The 17,367-nt window shown below is 41.2% G+C and overlaps 2 protein-coding genes across 4 annotated transcripts in view; one reads left to right on the forward strand and one right to left on the reverse strand.

The window, feature by feature from the left end:
• Window positions 1–5,966, reverse strand: part of ECHIA (enoyl-CoA hydratase/isomerase A) — a 45,144-nt gene extending 39,178 nt beyond the window's left edge. Inside the window, exons 1-4 of one of the 3 annotated variants that reach the window (XM_087380583.1) lie at window positions 5,936–5,966; window positions 5,091–5,359; window positions 2,826–3,025; window positions 1,624–1,906 (exon numbers count right to left, since the gene is read on the reverse strand). In XM_087380583.1, the coding sequence (XP_087236709.1) occupies window positions 1,624–1,906; window positions 2,826–3,025; window positions 5,091–5,324 (717 nt within the window). In that variant the 5' untranslated portion in view covers window positions 5,325–5,359; window positions 5,936–5,966. The other 2 variants (XM_087380585.1, XM_087380586.1) reach the window with 2 other exon arrangements.
• A 2,933-nt stretch (window positions 5,967–8,899) lies between these two features.
• Window positions 8,900–10,844, forward strand: LOC147897911 (uncharacterized). The gene has a single exon (XM_087380902.1). The coding sequence runs from the start codon at window positions 8,956–8,958 to the stop codon at window positions 10,600–10,602; it is 1,647 nt and encodes a 548-aa protein (XP_087237028.1). The 5' UTR covers window positions 8,900–8,955; the 3' UTR covers window positions 10,603–10,844.
• The last annotated feature ends 6,523 nt before the right edge of the window (window positions 10,845–17,367 follow it).

Genomic DNA, 17,367 nt, shown 5'->3' on the forward strand with positions numbered 1-17,367 from the left:
CTAGCTTCTGGTACCATGTTAGACCACACAGTGAAAAATAAATCATCCACGAGAATCACCTGAGAGCTCTAGATCCTACTCAAGATGTGAACACATACATGTAAATATAAACAATGCTCAGACTTGGAGTAGACAGCAAGATTATATGGCAACCAATAACTAGACAGCAAGATTATATGGCAAACAATAACTTCATAAGAATGTCCAAGAAATTACCAAAATGTATTACAAAATGGTGCACTCACAAACCACACTGTGTGGACAGCAGGGTGCTGCCCACCAGTGCTGGGTCTGAGGCCACAAAGTGTTTCCCTATTCGGCTGCTCTCTCCTTCTGCTGTGCGCCTCTGATGAGGTCTTCAGTGACTCTGGTGATAAAGCTGCACTGCTTCTTCAATTGCCGGAAAAACATGAGAATAGACCCAATGCTTGCAATGGAAAATGCCATTTCCAACATGAAAATGGAAACTACACCCTCTCAAATTTAGCACAGGATGTCCTCCCATACCTGAAAAGTTCAGGCAATCCTAACTCTAGTGAAATTTGTTAAAGAGTGATCCTCTTGGGGAAGCATAAATTGCCCTAAGGTTTCGATGACACTTGTGATTGGCTGGTTGTGATCCTCTTGGAGAAGCATATATTGCCGTAAGGTTTCGATGACACTTGTGACTGGCTGGTTGTCGTGGAGCTCATTGGTTGATTAGACCATGCAAACAAGAAGCGTATGATTGGCTCATGAGGTGGTCTGACCAGTGCATGGGCTAGTCGACTACATGGCAGTGAGCCTTGTGATGATTGGTCTAGTGACGCATGGCGGTTTAGAAGATGCTCATAGCTGATCGTGGCAGTGACTGAGGCGGTAATGCAATGGATCTATAAATCCATGAGAAGTTGACGTACCCTCTCTCTTTGTCGAGGTCATGACCCTGTAAGTCATGAGCTATAAGCTTAGGCTTAGCTCTCTAGTATCAGACATAGAGCAGCTGCTCTCAGAGTCGTACGTCCTTAGTCGAGTCGGCATGAGCACGGTGACAAGTTTTGTGAAGTGTTTCTTTTGTCCACCATGAAATACAGTAGCGTGTTCTTCTAAAGTTGTTCCAAAATCTTTAATCTATTTGTGACTCTCTTTGGCTCCTTTGATTTCACATTTGAGAGAGTATATTGTGAGCTATTTATTGTTGATTATCTTAGAGGTTTTGGGTTCGTGATGTTATACGGAAAAGAGTCTCGGTGAACAGAATTATTGCATACAAATTTTCCAACAAAATTACCACAAAAAAGAAAATGCAAAAGGAGCTGCAGCATCAAGCCTCACATGGAGCGAGCACTATGTCAAGAGCTAAAACTAAAAAACTTGTCAGTATTTTAACATCAGATTTGCAGAGTTGCAGCTTGCTGCTCTCTAATGTGTTAATCTGGGCAGTTACAAATTCAAGTTTACTCATAATATTCCCTATTTTTGTATAAAGCAATAAAATGTAAGGAAATTACCTAACATGTGCACGTGAAGATTTATCTTATTGTCACATGGTGAAAGTTTCAAACAAGAGAGACAAAAGCATAAGCCAACTCAGCTTCTAGACACAAATAGTTGGAAGGAAAGCAAAGTGGCTCAGAGTTCTACCTTCTCTAAAGCCGCACCATCACCAAGAGGAAGCTTGAACCCATCATTGAGGACTGCCTTATATCTCAATACCATGTCTTGTTGATTTTGTGCAATTTGTTTGGCAATTTCAATGGCAGTTTCCATAAGCTCTGCTGGCTTGACAACTCTAGTCACCAATCCCCACCTTTCTGCTGAAACAGCATCAAGAGGCCTTGCAGTGAAAGAAAGCTCACGTGCACGGTTCACACCAATAATGCGTGGGAGTTTTTGTGACAAACCCCAGGATGGAAAAATTCCGAACCTGCAGATTTTAGATGAAAAAGGTGGGGGGGAAAGAGCATGTAAAACCTTGCATGTAAAGTATGAAAAAGAAAAGATTCACCCACTGTATTCTTCAAAACATCAACCCACATTTCAAGATGGCATCTCAAGCTACTCACAGTGGGCAAATTATGTGATTGAAACATAATGTTTTGCATTGGCCAATACTTAAAGTTGTATCATAAAAATTGTCTTGATCTAATAACCCATAATGCTATGTGGGCCCAATATGTGTTGTCCTGCTAAGCCTATGAACCTGGAGTATGCACATAAAGATAGATTTATCCAAAGCTGTCAACGCCACCATGACCATGGTATATGGCTATGTGACACTAGCACCAAGATGGGTTGAAGGCACCTGAGCAGCTCAAAATGGACTATTAAATTTCAGAAGACAAATTGAGACTTTTGGGAGATCTCAAGGGTCTCTCAGGAAATCTATGCCCTATGGTGACCAAGACCCATCATGACTAATGAAGACCCAGACGTACCATTACTACATGAGCATGTGCCAAGCTCCCATGGAGTGGACCTGCACATTGATGAAATTACACTATTGAATCTGTGGAAACAGACCTGACAATGTCAAGAAAGTGTTCCATCAGCCAATGGCATTTAGAACGCCAGGTATGCAGGAATGCACATCCCCAAAGCCTCAGGGACATGTTTCCTTGTCACTTTATTTTTGGCCTGGCCTGTCAATTGTCCAAGAGACTACAACACTGCCATTAGGACATCTTTCAGTTCCAAGGAGAGCTCTACAATATGAAAATTACTTCAGGCCTTCTTCGTTTGTAAAGACAATAAGAAGTTATCTACAATCCTTAAGAACACACATTCTTTGTTTGAGAATTTGAAAATGACCAAAATGCATAGAAAATCTGCCAACAAGAGCTTACTTGCAATGTGTATCAATGAATTTTGCATCAGTGCTTGCTATTAAGAGGTCACAAGCCAAAGCTATCTCAAAGCCCGCAGTCACAGCATATCCATTTATGGCACCAATAATTGGCTTGCTGCAGGCTTCCATTTGAATCACTGGATCTTCATCTTTGTTTTTCACGTCTCCCTTGAAAACATCTTGTGCAGCAGCTAAATCCTATGAATAGAACACAATCGTAGCTCAAAATCAGGAGACTTAGAATCTTTCCAAGAAAAAGATCGTGCTTCATCAATTAGACACACATATGCCCCAACAATGAAAGTGCCAATGAAGAATGGACAAGGAAGATATGAATTCTTTCTTCTATGGGTAAGAGTGGAAAAGATGGGTGCTAAATTAAAGCTCCAAAAATGAAAGTGTCAACGAAGGACATGGAAGATACAAATTCTTTATTCTATGGGTAATATTAACAGATTCTTTATTCTATGGGTAATATTAGAAAAAAAGAGTGCTGCCTTTATCTGCATAACAAGGCTCAACATACAGAGTCCTTCAAGGGGATAAACAGATGATAGCTGCCACCTTCCAGCTATATCCATGGCATGACAGAATACTTAAAACACCGATCTGGCATGGCATGTCAGCAAATGGGCTCTGATGTGCTGTTGTGGCTGCCATGGACCAGCCTAAGGCCAAGCAGAAGCTCACAGGGAGCGACCGTGACATCCCATTTTGCTGAAGCTGAAACAGTCTAGATGACGTCAAAGGCCTCCATGTATGCTATTAGGAGATCTTTCCTTATTTCTCAAAGGCAAGATAAGAGCTACGATGACATGCAGTTTCCTTTATTGCATATATGGAGGATCTTACTCCTGCTAAAGCTAGTCCCACATATGGCTTGAGCTAAAATCGATGGAACATTGGGTGCATTGGAGACAGGGTTGAGGACTTGGATGATTGGAAAGGGCCGAAACTAATATGTGAGAGGCTCAGCAGATGCTTCTTCCAAATCTGCTTGGGCTGCTTCTTCATGTTCCTTAAATAGACCAAGACATCTTTACAGTGCTTGTTGGCTTGGGTCTCGCAAACCTCCTATGCGTCGGTAATCCTTTGTTTGACATTTTCCAACATCTGCTCATGGCTCTCCACAATCCAGAACTTTTTCTGCTTTCAGAATCCCTTGTACCAATGAAAGGTATTGCTACTACCGGCTGACATGACATTAAAATTTCAGCTGGTTGTAGACCTCAATCTAACCATTGGTCTGAGGCTGGGAGCTGCTCTAAAGGCTCATCCATCCACTGAAGTTGTTGAAGAGACCTCTCCAAAACATATTGGTGAACCTACCATAGCGTACCAATATCTGATGAACAGAGCCTGGCTGTGCCCCTGGGCCTCAAGTGTGTCTTTACCAAGACCAAGTTGCTGAACCTATCACCTGGTCCTTGTGACCACTGGCTAGCATGACAAAATCAATACTTATCTGCCTAAAAGGCTACTCAAGGACTGGAGTAAACCATGCTGCTTCCCCCTAAGGAACTTCCACTTTCTGGCATCCTTGGCAGTGAGAAACATACTTCAGCTCGTCAGTCTAAAGTATGTTGCCCAAAAAACTTTCTAACCTTTCTGGACAGCCTCAGACTCCTCAGTGTCCACCAACAGATGGTATAATGTTGGGTTGGGGGAGGGTAGTCTCCTGAACTATCATGGAGTCTCAATAATCATTCATCATTCTTGTATTGACTGTTGATATTAAAGCTCTAAAGTTACTAACGCCAATAGTCAGCCAATTGATTTCATGGTAGGTGCATTTTTAACATAGTATTGAGCTTACAAAACATTGAGGAGATCTAACCAGAGTGGCAGGTAGCCTGCAGCACAGAGCTGAAATAGCTTCATGGATCACTCCTATTTCCTCCAATAAGAGGAAAAACTGCCAATTATCGTGACGCATAATTAAAGGTAACATATTTCCCCCTTAGGAGTTGATATAATGATATTCATTCCATAATTTCTAAAGTGGAGATAACCTTGGATTCTATTATTTAACAAATCACATTTGACAGCGGCTACAGCTTCGTTCGATCCATATCATGTCAAAGAATACAACTTGATTGCATTAGTGCTACACCAACTTAAATCAAACTGCACTTTTATTTCCCGTCAAAAGTGGTGTGCATTAGGAGCTCATGGGAAAAGGGCGAAAGCGTTGGAGGGGAGGGAGGGTGAGGTGAACGGGATTTCAAAAGTAAGAGGGAGAGAGAGAAGGATAAGAAGAGACCACTCCAGAACAGAAGGCTCGGCCTGCGCCAGTGAGAATAATGACTTGAACGTCTGCATCCCGGCCTAGTGACTTGAAATTGCTTGCCAAGTCTATGAACATGCCCCTCGTTAGGGCGTTCAATGCTTGTGGTCTATTTACTGTGATTATAGCTATACCATCTGGCCGCTTCTCAACCTTGAGCAGACTTTTAGCATCACCTTCCGTTTTCTCCACGCTTGCGAAATGAGCCATCGAGTTCCTTAGGATATCTGAAATAGATCGCGTATCTGCGATCACGAAAACTGCTTAAAAGCGAAAAGAGAACCTATTCTATAAGTATTCCTTACCAGCACAAAATAGTTTGAACAGTTAAATGCTATACGCAAAAATCTGGAAATTGTTCCGAAGTTTTGGAAAAAGAAGGAGAAATGTATTGTCAATTGTCGCGCATTTTTGCAATTAGAGGCTCCTCCATGGACCGGCTCAATCATAACAAAAGACATCTATGCGCATTCAATAACGCACTTCTGGAAGAGCAAACACGGTCTTTACATAATTTTCATGAACCGAATGAAAGCAGAAAACCGAGAACGAACGTGTACTTAAGAGGACTGAGCCGACAAAATCGGACGTTACGAAAACGGAAGGACACCGCAAAGAATTCCAGCAAAAGATTATCGAATCGAAATAGAAAAGAAAGCCTCAAACCGACGGACTTGTGCGAAGTGGATAGCTCAAAAATGCCGTAAATTTGACAAGTTTAAGAGAAAAGACTCGATGAAACAGAGAGAGAGCATGGAATTCTGAGAAGATGGATCACAAGGATGAGACGAGCAGCAGAAAAATGGGAAAGAAGGACGTACCAGGGAGTGAAATGCGGCTTTGATACGAAAAGCGGTGCAAATGAAGAATTGAAGTTTTCTTATCGGACATAGTGCCAAGTCGGATCACATTCACCTTACGTGGCACCTGCTTACTTGGCACCTGCTTACGTGGCACCTGCTTACTTGGCACCTCCTTTAAACTCATCTTGCTCCTTGGGGTGGGTTCCCACCATCGCGCCGGCCCACCCATTACAATGAAACTGCAAAGTTTTAGGTTTCCCTTGACTTTTTTCTATTTGCAGGTTTGTGGAAATTGTTCTTGTAAGTGTTTCATAGGTATTTGACTTGGAAGATTAAGAATCCAAATTTTATGGCTTTTCATTCATAAAACATGCGTGTTTTTTAGTCCACTAGAATATAAAATCAAGGTTTTTAAAGTGTGCATGCTTTTCATATATAAAAATGTTTAATTTATATAGCTTTAGATATATGGGTTTTAGTTGGATGAATTATGGTTTGTAGAGGAGGATCTATCTCCCTTCTAACCTATAAGGCATTGCCACGTTTGGCTTAGTCTTCTAACAACAGGATTTGCCCTCTTTCATTAGTATGCTCACTTCTCCCTTCATTGGCTTTTCCCTCCTTTGCATACCAGCTCGTTGGCTTCTCCCTCCTTCGCGTACCGGCTCGTGTCTCAGCCTTCGCATACAACACAATCCCCAGCTCTGAGGTAAGATTTCAACTTCCTCTCCTCTTCGCTCCATCTTTAGTAGCTCCTCTTCTCTTCAAGGCAGTAAGGCCCCTTCACTTCTCTTCTCTTCAAGGAAGTAAGGGCTGCAGTTGATGGGGGACGTCCTGCAGTAGATGAGCAATCTTCTCCCACCAGCCACCACAGTTTAGTCATGATCAACACAACTTCCTATGCTGTCTAGCTCGCTTTGGTCTTTTGAAACGATTAATTTATAATGCAGAAAACTCTCAATCGCAAAAGAAGAGATTCGCCATGTACAACGTTTCCAACTCCTGCAAATGATGTCCGTCGCTGGGCAGCCACTCGAGCGGCTCTGGCTCATTCCTTTTCCTGTCTGTCATTGTTGGGGCTAAGCACATAAGCAATAGGGCTGAAAGTTCTTTCTTTGAGGATAGCCTTTTTCTGTGCAAACGACGCAGGAGCTCCTTCAGGAAGTAGCTCGAGTGAATGCCCACCTAGAAAGCATGGGTATATTTGAAAAGTGCATTATTTCCCTTGAAGTTGGTCCCGTGGAGCTTCCAGGAAGAGCTAATGTGATTGTGGAGGTCGAGGAGGCAAAGAGACCGTATTCTAGTGACTTGGGGGTGTTTTCTAAGCTATAGGTGGGTGGTTGCAATTTCGTGTAAAGTCTTGTTTGATTTTGGTTAAAATTTTATTCTGCTTGATCAGGAATCCTATATCCCTATATGAAAAACCCATAAACTTAAGGAGCCTCTTAGGAATATTGAGGCTAGACCCACTTTCTAGCATGAATCTCTGGTGATCATATGCCTTGTGTCTGATGTTGCATACGCTCGAACTTTGCAGTCATGAGAAGCTTTATATGTAATGGTGTAAATGCAGTGTCATGATGTTTCCTGTTTAGAACTGCTTAGATGGTTCAGCTGTCTTGCACCATTTTGTTGACTATGTTCTCGTCTGGCATTTATAGACCAGAAGCTGGACGTGTGAAGGCTCTATCAAGTGGAAGAATCTGCTTGGATATGGTGAGACTTGGGATAGTACTGGGAGTTATGGCTGGGATGGTACTTCTGAAATGAGGGCTGGACTGTTCTATCCCAGATTCAAGGGTTTGCCAGCTGCATTGGTAACTCGAGCTTCACTATTCACACAGGATTGGTAGAAGTATTGCTCTTACAAAGAGCGCCTGGTGGGACTTTCTGTTGGGTTGGTATCCGATAAGCATCATGATTTAAGCTACAATCTCACATGGAGAACCTTGGAAGAGTTCTTTCTTTGAGGATAGCCTTTTTCTTGCCAGCCTTCATCGTTGCGAGGTGATCAGAAGTTGGAAATCTGTAATCCTCATTTCAAAATGCGAATGATGGTTTTGCAAGCATTTCAAAGCCGCAATCAGAGCAAAAATTGCAAGCGATCAAAAATGTCAGAATGCCAAAGATGACAAGCACGATTTAAGCTTGTTCGGTTTCAATGCTATTGATTTCATCAAACATATCAATGCCCAAACGCAAACATCTCCTGCACGGATATCACTGCCACAGATTCAAGACCCTAATCACTAGATCAAGAGAACTATATCACTGCCACAGATTCAAGACCCTAATCACTCTTTAATTGCAAAAGCGTCTAGCACACACCTATACATGTTGCATTTTTCAAGCCATGCTTCATTGTCTCTAAAAGGGGGTTTCTTATGTGTTGTCTTTCATTTGTGCAGTGACGGTTGCTTTGGGGCAGCTCCTTCTTTCTCGTGAAGCTTCAACCGGGGTTCTAGTCAGGTGCCAGCAAGTTTTTTGTACTTATTATGATGTTTTTTTCTCAGTATCAAGTCTGTTGTTTTCTTAGGCCATCTTTGCTTCCTTTTTACCTCATATGATTGCAACCTAATTGTTGCATTTGTTTTTTTTCGAGAGCTTGAATCTATTCTTTGACCTGCATGAACTTTATGCTAAATAATAAATGTAGAATTATTGATTCAACTTTCAGCTGCTTGTTGTTTGACTTGAATTTTGCAAGCATCTAAGTAGTCATTGCGCTGCAATATTTTACAGATTTACGCCCAACCATGACTCAAAGACAAACAACTCTTTTTGCTTTTCCTGGAATGACCAGATTGATCCCTCTCGTGAAAAGAAAGAGTGTGAGAAAATCCTTGTCTAATGTAGCATCATCATCTCATGTGACATGTGACTCAGATCTAGAAGAGATACCAGGACCGGGTGAAGAAAATGATGTCTTAAGAATTAAAAATGCTTGTTTGGCTTGGAATGATTCTCGGGCTATTTCTTTTGAATGGGCATTCTTTGACAAAAAGCTTGGGCGTATTTTTTGTACAACATGCCAAAAAATGAGAAAATGTCGTAGTGAATTTGGCACTATTGGATCAGTGAATATTCAGCTTAGTGCGATACGATGTCATGCCGCTTCAAAACAGCACAAGTGGGCATCATACTCACAAAACTATGGGAAAAAATCCCTCCATGAAGGTATCCAACGGCAATTAGGGGATGTTGATGCTGGAATTTTGAATTTATTTCGAGCTTCTTATCATGTTGCGAAGGAAGATATGGCATTTCTGAAATTTCCTGCAATTTTGGATTTATTGCATATGTGTGGAAGTGTATTAGTGCCCCGAGAGTTATATCGTAATGAAAAGGCAGCAGCAACATTTGCCACTTATATTAGTGAGTCTATCTTGCACACAACAATAGAGAGGCTGAACAAATCACCTTTTTTTGGTCTCTTAGTTGATGAGTCTACGGATATTTCAATCATGGAGCATCTCATTGTGTATGCCACTTACATCTACGATCATGAGCCTCGGGTTTCTTTCTTAGGTTTGCTTGAAATACATGATAGGACAGCTAGGGGCTTCGAAACTGCAATCATAAAATTCTTTAGAGAATATGGTATAGATGAGAGAAAAATGGTCAGCTTTGGGTCTGATGGTGCATCTGTAATGATTGGTTCTACAAATGGATTGGCTACATTGTTGAAGAGAAGGAGTCCTTTCATGACATCGATACATTGTGTGGCACACCGAACTCACTTATGTGTTTCTGACACTTTTAAACAAAATTCTGATGCACAACATGTGGATTGTGTGTTGAATGAAGTTGCTGGAATTTTCAAGAAAAGCTCTAAAAGGTCATCTAGATTGGCAGAGTTGGCTAATCATCTTAATTGTCCAAGCTTGAGGATGGAAAAGATACACAAGATGAGATGGTTGAGTAGATTTAAGGTAATTTCCAAGATTTGTGAAATGTATGAGCCGCTTTTGGTATGCTTACAAGAGGAGAATACAAGAGTGTTTAAATTGGTTGCAAACTTTAAGTTCATGTACATGTTGCATTTTTTGGGTGACGTGATGGATCATCTTGCAAGCTTGTCATATGCCTTTCAGAAGTATTATGTGGATGTTACAACTATTCCTAGTTTAGTGGCTTCCACCATCACTATGCTAGATATGGAATTTATGGGGCCTCAAGACATCAACATCAATATGCAAGGGCATGATGGTTATGGATTTCCTTCTATTCCTTCGTTTGGTGGCCAAGATGGATGGTTATATTCCATGCGTAGGGCTTTAAAAGGGGACATGTACTATGGGGTAAGAATTGATAGATGTGTTATTGGTAGTGATCTTGCTGAAGCTCTTGAGTTTCAAAGTGCTTTTTGTAATGAAGTGAAAAGAAACTTGCGATCTAGGTTTTCTGAAAATCATGTGTTGGAGAGCTTCAAAATCCTTGCACCTTCCACATTTCCTTCAACTCAAGAGCTTAAAAGTTATGGAGGAGATGAGCTGGGAGTGTTGGCACAACAGTTTGGAAATGATGCAATGTTAGTGGATGGTACACATGTAGGATGCTTGATTGATGATAGAGCATTGAAGAGGGAATATCATATTTTTAAGATACAAGCAGCATCAGATTGGAGAGGAAAAGTGTTGAAAGATGCATGGTGCTTTATTAGTAGAAAAAGAAGTGCTCCGTGATAAGTATCCTATGCTTCTTCGAGTTGCAGAAATTGCCTTGTTGCAGTGCAGCAGCACAGCTATTTGTGAAAGGGGCTTCAGTATTCAGAACATCATCAAGAACAAGCTGAGAAATAGATTGGAAACCAAGAACTTGGATTCACTTATGCGGATTTCAATCGAAGGACCACCTTTAGCAGAGTTTGATTTTGTGCCGGCTATACAATTATGGCGGAATGCAGCCAAAACATGCAGACATGCATACAGTGAATTAGAATGATAATGTATCATGACTCCTTGAGCTGTTTCTTGCTTTTTCAGTGAGTGAAATGATAGTGTAGCATGACTCCTTGAAGCTGTTTCTTGCTTTTTCATGAAGATATATCCACATCTTGTCATGAATAAAGTACCGTTATATTTTCATGAATGTATTAGCAGTGTTCCCTTGTAAACTTTCAATATATGATTATAAAATTGTTTAGAGTAGTTGTATAATATAAGTTTAAGATTTGTTAAATTTTTGGAAATATGTTTGAAAGTTTTCTAAGGCCATGATGACACAGGATAAAATTCAAATGTGCTGAAGTGCTCAAATTTCCCTTTTCACAAGGCTGAATTATAATATCTCAGGTTTCTGATTGCTAGGTTGATTCAAAGACTTGTAAGTTTTGAGATATCAGGTTTCTCATTACGCAACCAAAAATATTTTTGGGGAACACTGATTTCGAGCAAAGATGTCCAACGTCAGGACCCGCATCCTCCTTTTTCGCCTCGTTGATAGCGTAGGCATTTTCATCATGCTCTGTGTTGTCGCTATCGAAGGAGTCGCTACTATCTTTGGGTTCTTCATTTTTGTGATTCGGTTGTCCCCCGTCTTCTGTAGCAAGTTCCTCTTTCATACTTCTTTCGGCTGGCTTGATTCAATCTTGCTGCAGAAGCGTTGTTAAGGTCCTTTTACAGTAACATTGTCTCTACCTGTTTCTCACTAATCAGTAGTAGCGATGAAGGCTAGCAAGAAAAAGGCTATCCTCAAAGAAAGAACTTTCACCCCTATTGCTTATGTGCATAGCCCCAACAATGACAGACAGGAAAAGGAACGCAGAGCCGCTCGAGTGGCTGCCCAGCGACGGACATCATTTGCAGGAGTTGGAAACGTTGTACATGGCGAATCTCTTCTTTTGTGATTGAGAGTTTTCTGCATTATAAATTAATCGTTTCGAAAGACCAAAGCGAGCTAGACAGCATAGGAAGCTGTGTTGATCGTGACTAAACTGTGGTGGCTGGTGGGAGAAGATTGCTCATCTACTGCAGGACGTCCCCCATCAACTGCAGCCCTTACTGCCTTGAAGAGAAGAGGAGTGAAGGGGCCTTACTGCCTTGAAGAGAAGAGGAGCTACTAAAGATGGAGCGAAGAGGAGAGGAAGTTGAAATCTTACCTCAGAGCTGGGGATTGTGTTGTATGCGAAGGCTGAGACATGAGCTGGTACGCGAAGGAGGGAGAAGCCAACGAGCTGGTATGCAAAGGAGGGAAAAACCAATGAAGGGAGAAGTAAGCATACTAATGAAAGAGGGCAAATCCTGTTGTTAGAAGACTAAGCCAAACGTGGCAACGGCTTATAGGTTAGAAGGGAGATAAGGATATCTAGATCCTCCTCCACAAACCATAATTCATCCAACTAAAACCCATATATCTAAAGCTATATAAATTAAACATTTTTATATATGAAAAGCATGCACACTTTAAAAACCTCGATTTTATATTCTAGTGGACTAAAAAACATGCATGTTTTATGAATGAAAAGCCATAAAATTTGGATTCTTAATCTCCAAGTCAAATACCTATGAAACACTTACAAGAACAATTTCCACAAACCTGTAAATAGAAAAAAGTCAGGTGAAACCTAAAAACTTTGCAGTTTCATTGTAAGGCTTTGCATGTTTTTGGGGAACACTGATGAGAATCCCAAGATTTGATTAATGCTAATCTTGACTTGATCCCATGCTTGTGGGGTTTCATTTAGCCCATTGGGATTCATCTACCATTAGGCTTCCCTTTAGAACTTCATGGATATGATTAGTCAGTGAAACATAGAATTGTCTTGGATATGAGCTGAGTCAAGACAAATTTTACCCTTGTGTTCTATATGCAGGTTTCTATGCATCATTTTTTCAGGGTTCTTGTTTGCAGGTCTAAGCTGATTCAACATTATGATTGGATAAGAATTGAAAATAAAGGACAATAGGACCTGTGATTATTCCATATATTCCCTTGAGAATGACTTTAACATTTTTAAAGCATTTCTTTAACTCTTTAAATGCTAACCTCCGATCTTTTTCGAATACTAGAATGCCAAGATTGGATATTGCTAGTCAGATAGAGTGACATGGATAACAACTGTGTGCCGGCATTGAAGCTTGCAGTCCCACAGTGCATTGTATTCATGTTCTAACATGCTGTGCTTGTGGATAGATGCAGGTGAGACGACACACCTCTCCATCGGATTTGCAAGTAGAGTCTTGGGCATGATATTGCAAAGAAGGATGTAAGCAACCTTGAAGGATACACTTCGGAGACTTAGGATGGGAGATATAATACTCTCGACCCTATCATGCACACTTACAGAAATGTATCTGTCAGTAATGAGAACTGAAAATTGAACTACCTTGTAACTTGTTGAATTTAGAAACTATGTTATGGTTTTGAACATTGCAGAAATGGATAAGGAGTTATTCTCTTGGATTCTCAATTAGAGATGTAGCTAGAAATTACTCTCTTGGATTCTTGATTAGGAATGCAGCTGGAGTAATTAGATAGAATTCTTTTGGCTCAATGATCCTCTTTGCTACACCCTTAAGCATGAACATAAATGTAATTATAGTCATGATGAAGCAATGGCTACCAGGGGCCTTTCGAAACTATGACTAAGAATGTTGAGTAATGGAGATTTAGATTCATTGAAATAGTAGAGGTAACACACTCACACACACATACATGCACACACACACATCACAAGTAATGTCATCAGTTGTAATGTCACATTGAATCTCACTGACACATACAACATCAGTGATGTCGCATGAGTGGAGCCTCATTGAAGTTCATTGATTTTGCCAGTGCAAGGAGCCTTCTATTTGTAGGCTAAGGTATCATGATTAGATAGCTTTTAGTATGCATTAGACAAATCTTCTTCTCATTTGTGGTAGAAGGCTATCTTCTTTCTTGCCATCTTCTGTTGCCACAAGATTCACATGCTCGTTTGCTTCTTCTTTGGCCATCTTTTTAAAACATCTATCTTTAGTATGAGGGACTGATATTGGAGGAAAGGATCCCCCTTCAAATCCATCTCCAACCTTCACTGACCATACACATGATGTGACCTCTTCCTTCATGCATGGATTCTCTATGGACAATCATCATGAAAACGACTTCTGGAATCCAAATGATGACGTTGATATATCTTGGTTCACTTCTGTCCACTTTCCACCATTGAGCAATACAAACAACTCTACCTTGAAGGAGTATGGACCACGAGGAATGAGAACTCTACTACCCCAGTTGTCAGATTTTGGCAGTTAACCTCCCAAGCTGACAACAAGGGCCTCTTACATGGGCGTTGCCCAGAAATTCAGAGGAGGCCTTTTCACTCCCTCGTTCACGTGTCGTTCTTTTGGCTCTACCAGTAACAGTGGACAAGGAGAAATAAACGAGAGAAGCAACTCCTCCCAACAACGAACCTCAAATGGAGATACCTGGGGCACATCAGGAAAGCCCAGAGAGGCCACAACCATTGGTCGAAAGTCAGGCTTCAATGATGCAGGTGCTTCAAGGGAGGGGAGGATTTTGAGCTAGGAAGAAAAGAACATGTAGCCGCCCACCAAGAGTGCTGACACTAACCCAACAAGTGGACATAGAACAGATAGCCACCTAGGGAGAAGAACAACCTCCCCCACAGGTACCACCAGTGATGGCACAGATGGAGGGCCCAAGCCAGGAGACAACATAAATCAAACTAAAGGGAATGCACCAGAGGATCCACGACCACATTAGCAAGAGGATTACCAATCTAAAGATGAGGAGAAACCAGTTGCTAAAGGTAAAGTGGCTACTTTCCTAGACGAGGATAAATTAGAGCAATCCATTGATTGGCTTTCATCACATGCCTTAGAGTTTTGTACTCATAATTTCAACCCTAACAAACCTAGATCTACATTTGTTCCTATGTGGGTTGAACTCCTTGACCTTCCTTTTTCTTTGGTAAATCAAGCTCCCAACCTTTGTAGAAGCTTAGGGCAGGTCATTGATGTAGAGAAAGAATAGTTTATTAATCCCAGAGGACACCCTCAAGTTTGTGTCAGGTTGGATGTTGTTGAAGAACTCTTAGATACCCTGGTAATTGTTAATAGGAATGGGAGTGTCTTCATGGAATAGCCTTTGGTTTACAAGGACCTTCCTAATTCATGTTTTTTGTGTGGGTTGTCAATCCATATAGTGAAAAGTTGTCCCTTGAAAAGAAACATGCCTAAGCAACCTCAGGAACAAACTCAACAATAGGCCATCCAACCCCCCAAGATCAAGTGGACTGTTAAAGGCAAATAGAAAAGTCAAACTCAAGAGAAGAGTGCAGAAATAGTAACTAGCAATGTTTTAGACAAGGGGGCAGAGGAGGAGAAGATTCCTAAGGTTCACACAGTAAAGGACATAGTCACATTTCCCTTGGCGACAAACAATGCATATGAGGCACTAATAGATCAAGAAACTGAGCAATGGATTCAGGATGCTAAGATGGAAGAGGTTGAGGTTAAACTTGGATGGTCCAAGGAGTTTGAAGAGGATGTCAACCAATAAGTATGGGAATCAGAGGAAGAACTCCCTCTGGCTCAAAAATAGGAAAAGGCTATTGAAGACCCTGTTAAACCTCAAGCCATTGTTCAGAATAAGAGAAGAATCTCTCAAGTCAAAGGCCAGAGTGCCCCCCCCCAAAAACCCTGCCCCCAAGGCAAAAAAGGGAAAAAGTAAGAATGGTAAGTAACCCTTACTCATTCCTCACACTTAATGTTTGTGGATTGACTGACCCATGAAGAGGTCAAGAGTTAGCCAATTGGCTGAGAGGAAACTCTCTTTCTTCAACTTTTCTTGTCTTGCAAGAAGTTAAAGTCACCAATGATACTTTGGAAAATAGACTCAAAAGTATTGATAAACAGAAGGGTATGTTTTACACAGATCATGATGAAGGCAAAGGAGGCACTGCAATTGGAATACTATCCCACTACAAAGACTGTGTTCTTAACTGCCATTAGGATAAAGCATAGATGGTTGGCTCTAGAATGTAAGTTGAAAATGATTTCTTTTATTGTAGTTTCAGTATGTGCCCCAACTGGATCAATGGACAGAAGAGCCACATGGAATGCAATGATGAACTTGGGCAGTGACTGTGGGATTTTAATATGGTTGAGAGCTTAAAGGACAGGTGGTAACAAAAAGGTTCTATACTTAGAGGCCTTGAACTTCAAATTTGGGAAGACCTCAAAGAACACCTTCAAGTTATTGACATAGAAGGTTCACCTAGCATATACACTTGATGCAATAGATAGATAGGTGATCTAAGAAGAGAAGCTAGGCTAGACAGAGTTTATATTGCTCAATCTTTGGTAGATCAAGCTTTGGAAGTCAAGCAAAAAACCTTCTCCTCTCTCACTCTTTCAGATCACAAGCCTACAACTAGAGGCAGAATATGCAAGCACACGCTCTTTGGGATATAGTGGAACTCCTCAAAGTGTGCTCCACAGTCTTCGATTGCAAGGGAAGAAGCATCTTGACCTTTGGGTGGATGGAAACTTGTATCCTTTAGAGCCTACCACCCAAAAGAGTCCTCCTTTTCATACAGTGGATGATGTTGTTCGGTTTGTTGGCAAGGGACATGCTGGATTGCTCGGTTATTACAATCGATTGAACCATTCTTAAACATTGGCTATGCAAGCAAGCGAGGTGTAGAGAGTCCAAGCAGAAGAACTTGCACATTTGGGAAATATTACTATTGTGGCAATGCATAATAGTTTATATGTGTCATAGCGGGTTTTACCATTTTTGGGCTTCTCGCACGATGCATAACACATTTGCCTTCTGTCGCACGGTGAGATTCTTACTGGATTGCTCAGAAATGACCATTATAGTGCAAATATTTATCTTCCACGGTTAGTTGTGTGGAAGGACTGAGAGGACCCTTGATCGTGCTTAGATCCTTCATCGTGTTGGGATTCCTCATGGTGCTGAGATCCCTGGAATCCCCTATGAGAGTCGGATGGTGGGGACTTGCATCGCTGGGACTCTTGATGATGAGAACCGCCTTCAGATCCCTACTGATCATTGCCCTCTTGGCCACTGGGGCTTGTAGTATGTTCGGAGGCCATGGAGTTGTGAGGAGGAGAGCGGGTAGTGTCTAAATGGTGTCCAGTGGGTCTAGCAGTTTCTTTGACTCGTGCCAAAGGAATGAGGGATTTTAGGGTTTTAAAGTGCTTTATATAGTATTTTTAAAGCACTTTAGGGTTTTTATTTATAGGCCCTTTTAAATTAGGGTTTTTTGAGTGCACTTCCTCCCCCCCGGTCTTTTGTTGCCAGTTTGGTAATGCTTAATCTTCACTAGCCTCCCTCCCAACCCACCCACCCCTCCACCCTACCATGTTACACATGCAATTCTAGGGCAATTATGCAATTTCCAAACAAATTTGTGAATTTTGGAATCTATAATTGACTCAAAATAGTGTTAACTTTATTCATCAAACATTTTA

Source organism: Dipteris shenzhenensis, chromosome 10 (assembly GCF_047967505.1).
Source record: "Dipteris shenzhenensis isolate YYH24624 ecotype China chromosome 10, Dip_SZ_1.0, whole genome shotgun sequence".
Taxonomy (NCBI): domain Eukaryota; kingdom Viridiplantae; phylum Streptophyta; class Polypodiopsida; order Gleicheniales; family Dipteridaceae; genus Dipteris; species Dipteris shenzhenensis.

Bases quoted from the DNA above. Each gene is read 5' to 3' on its own strand.
- LOC147897911 (XM_087380902.1), top strand. From the start codon at position 8,956: ATGAGAAAATGTCGTAGTGAATTTGGCACTATTGGATCAGTGAATATT.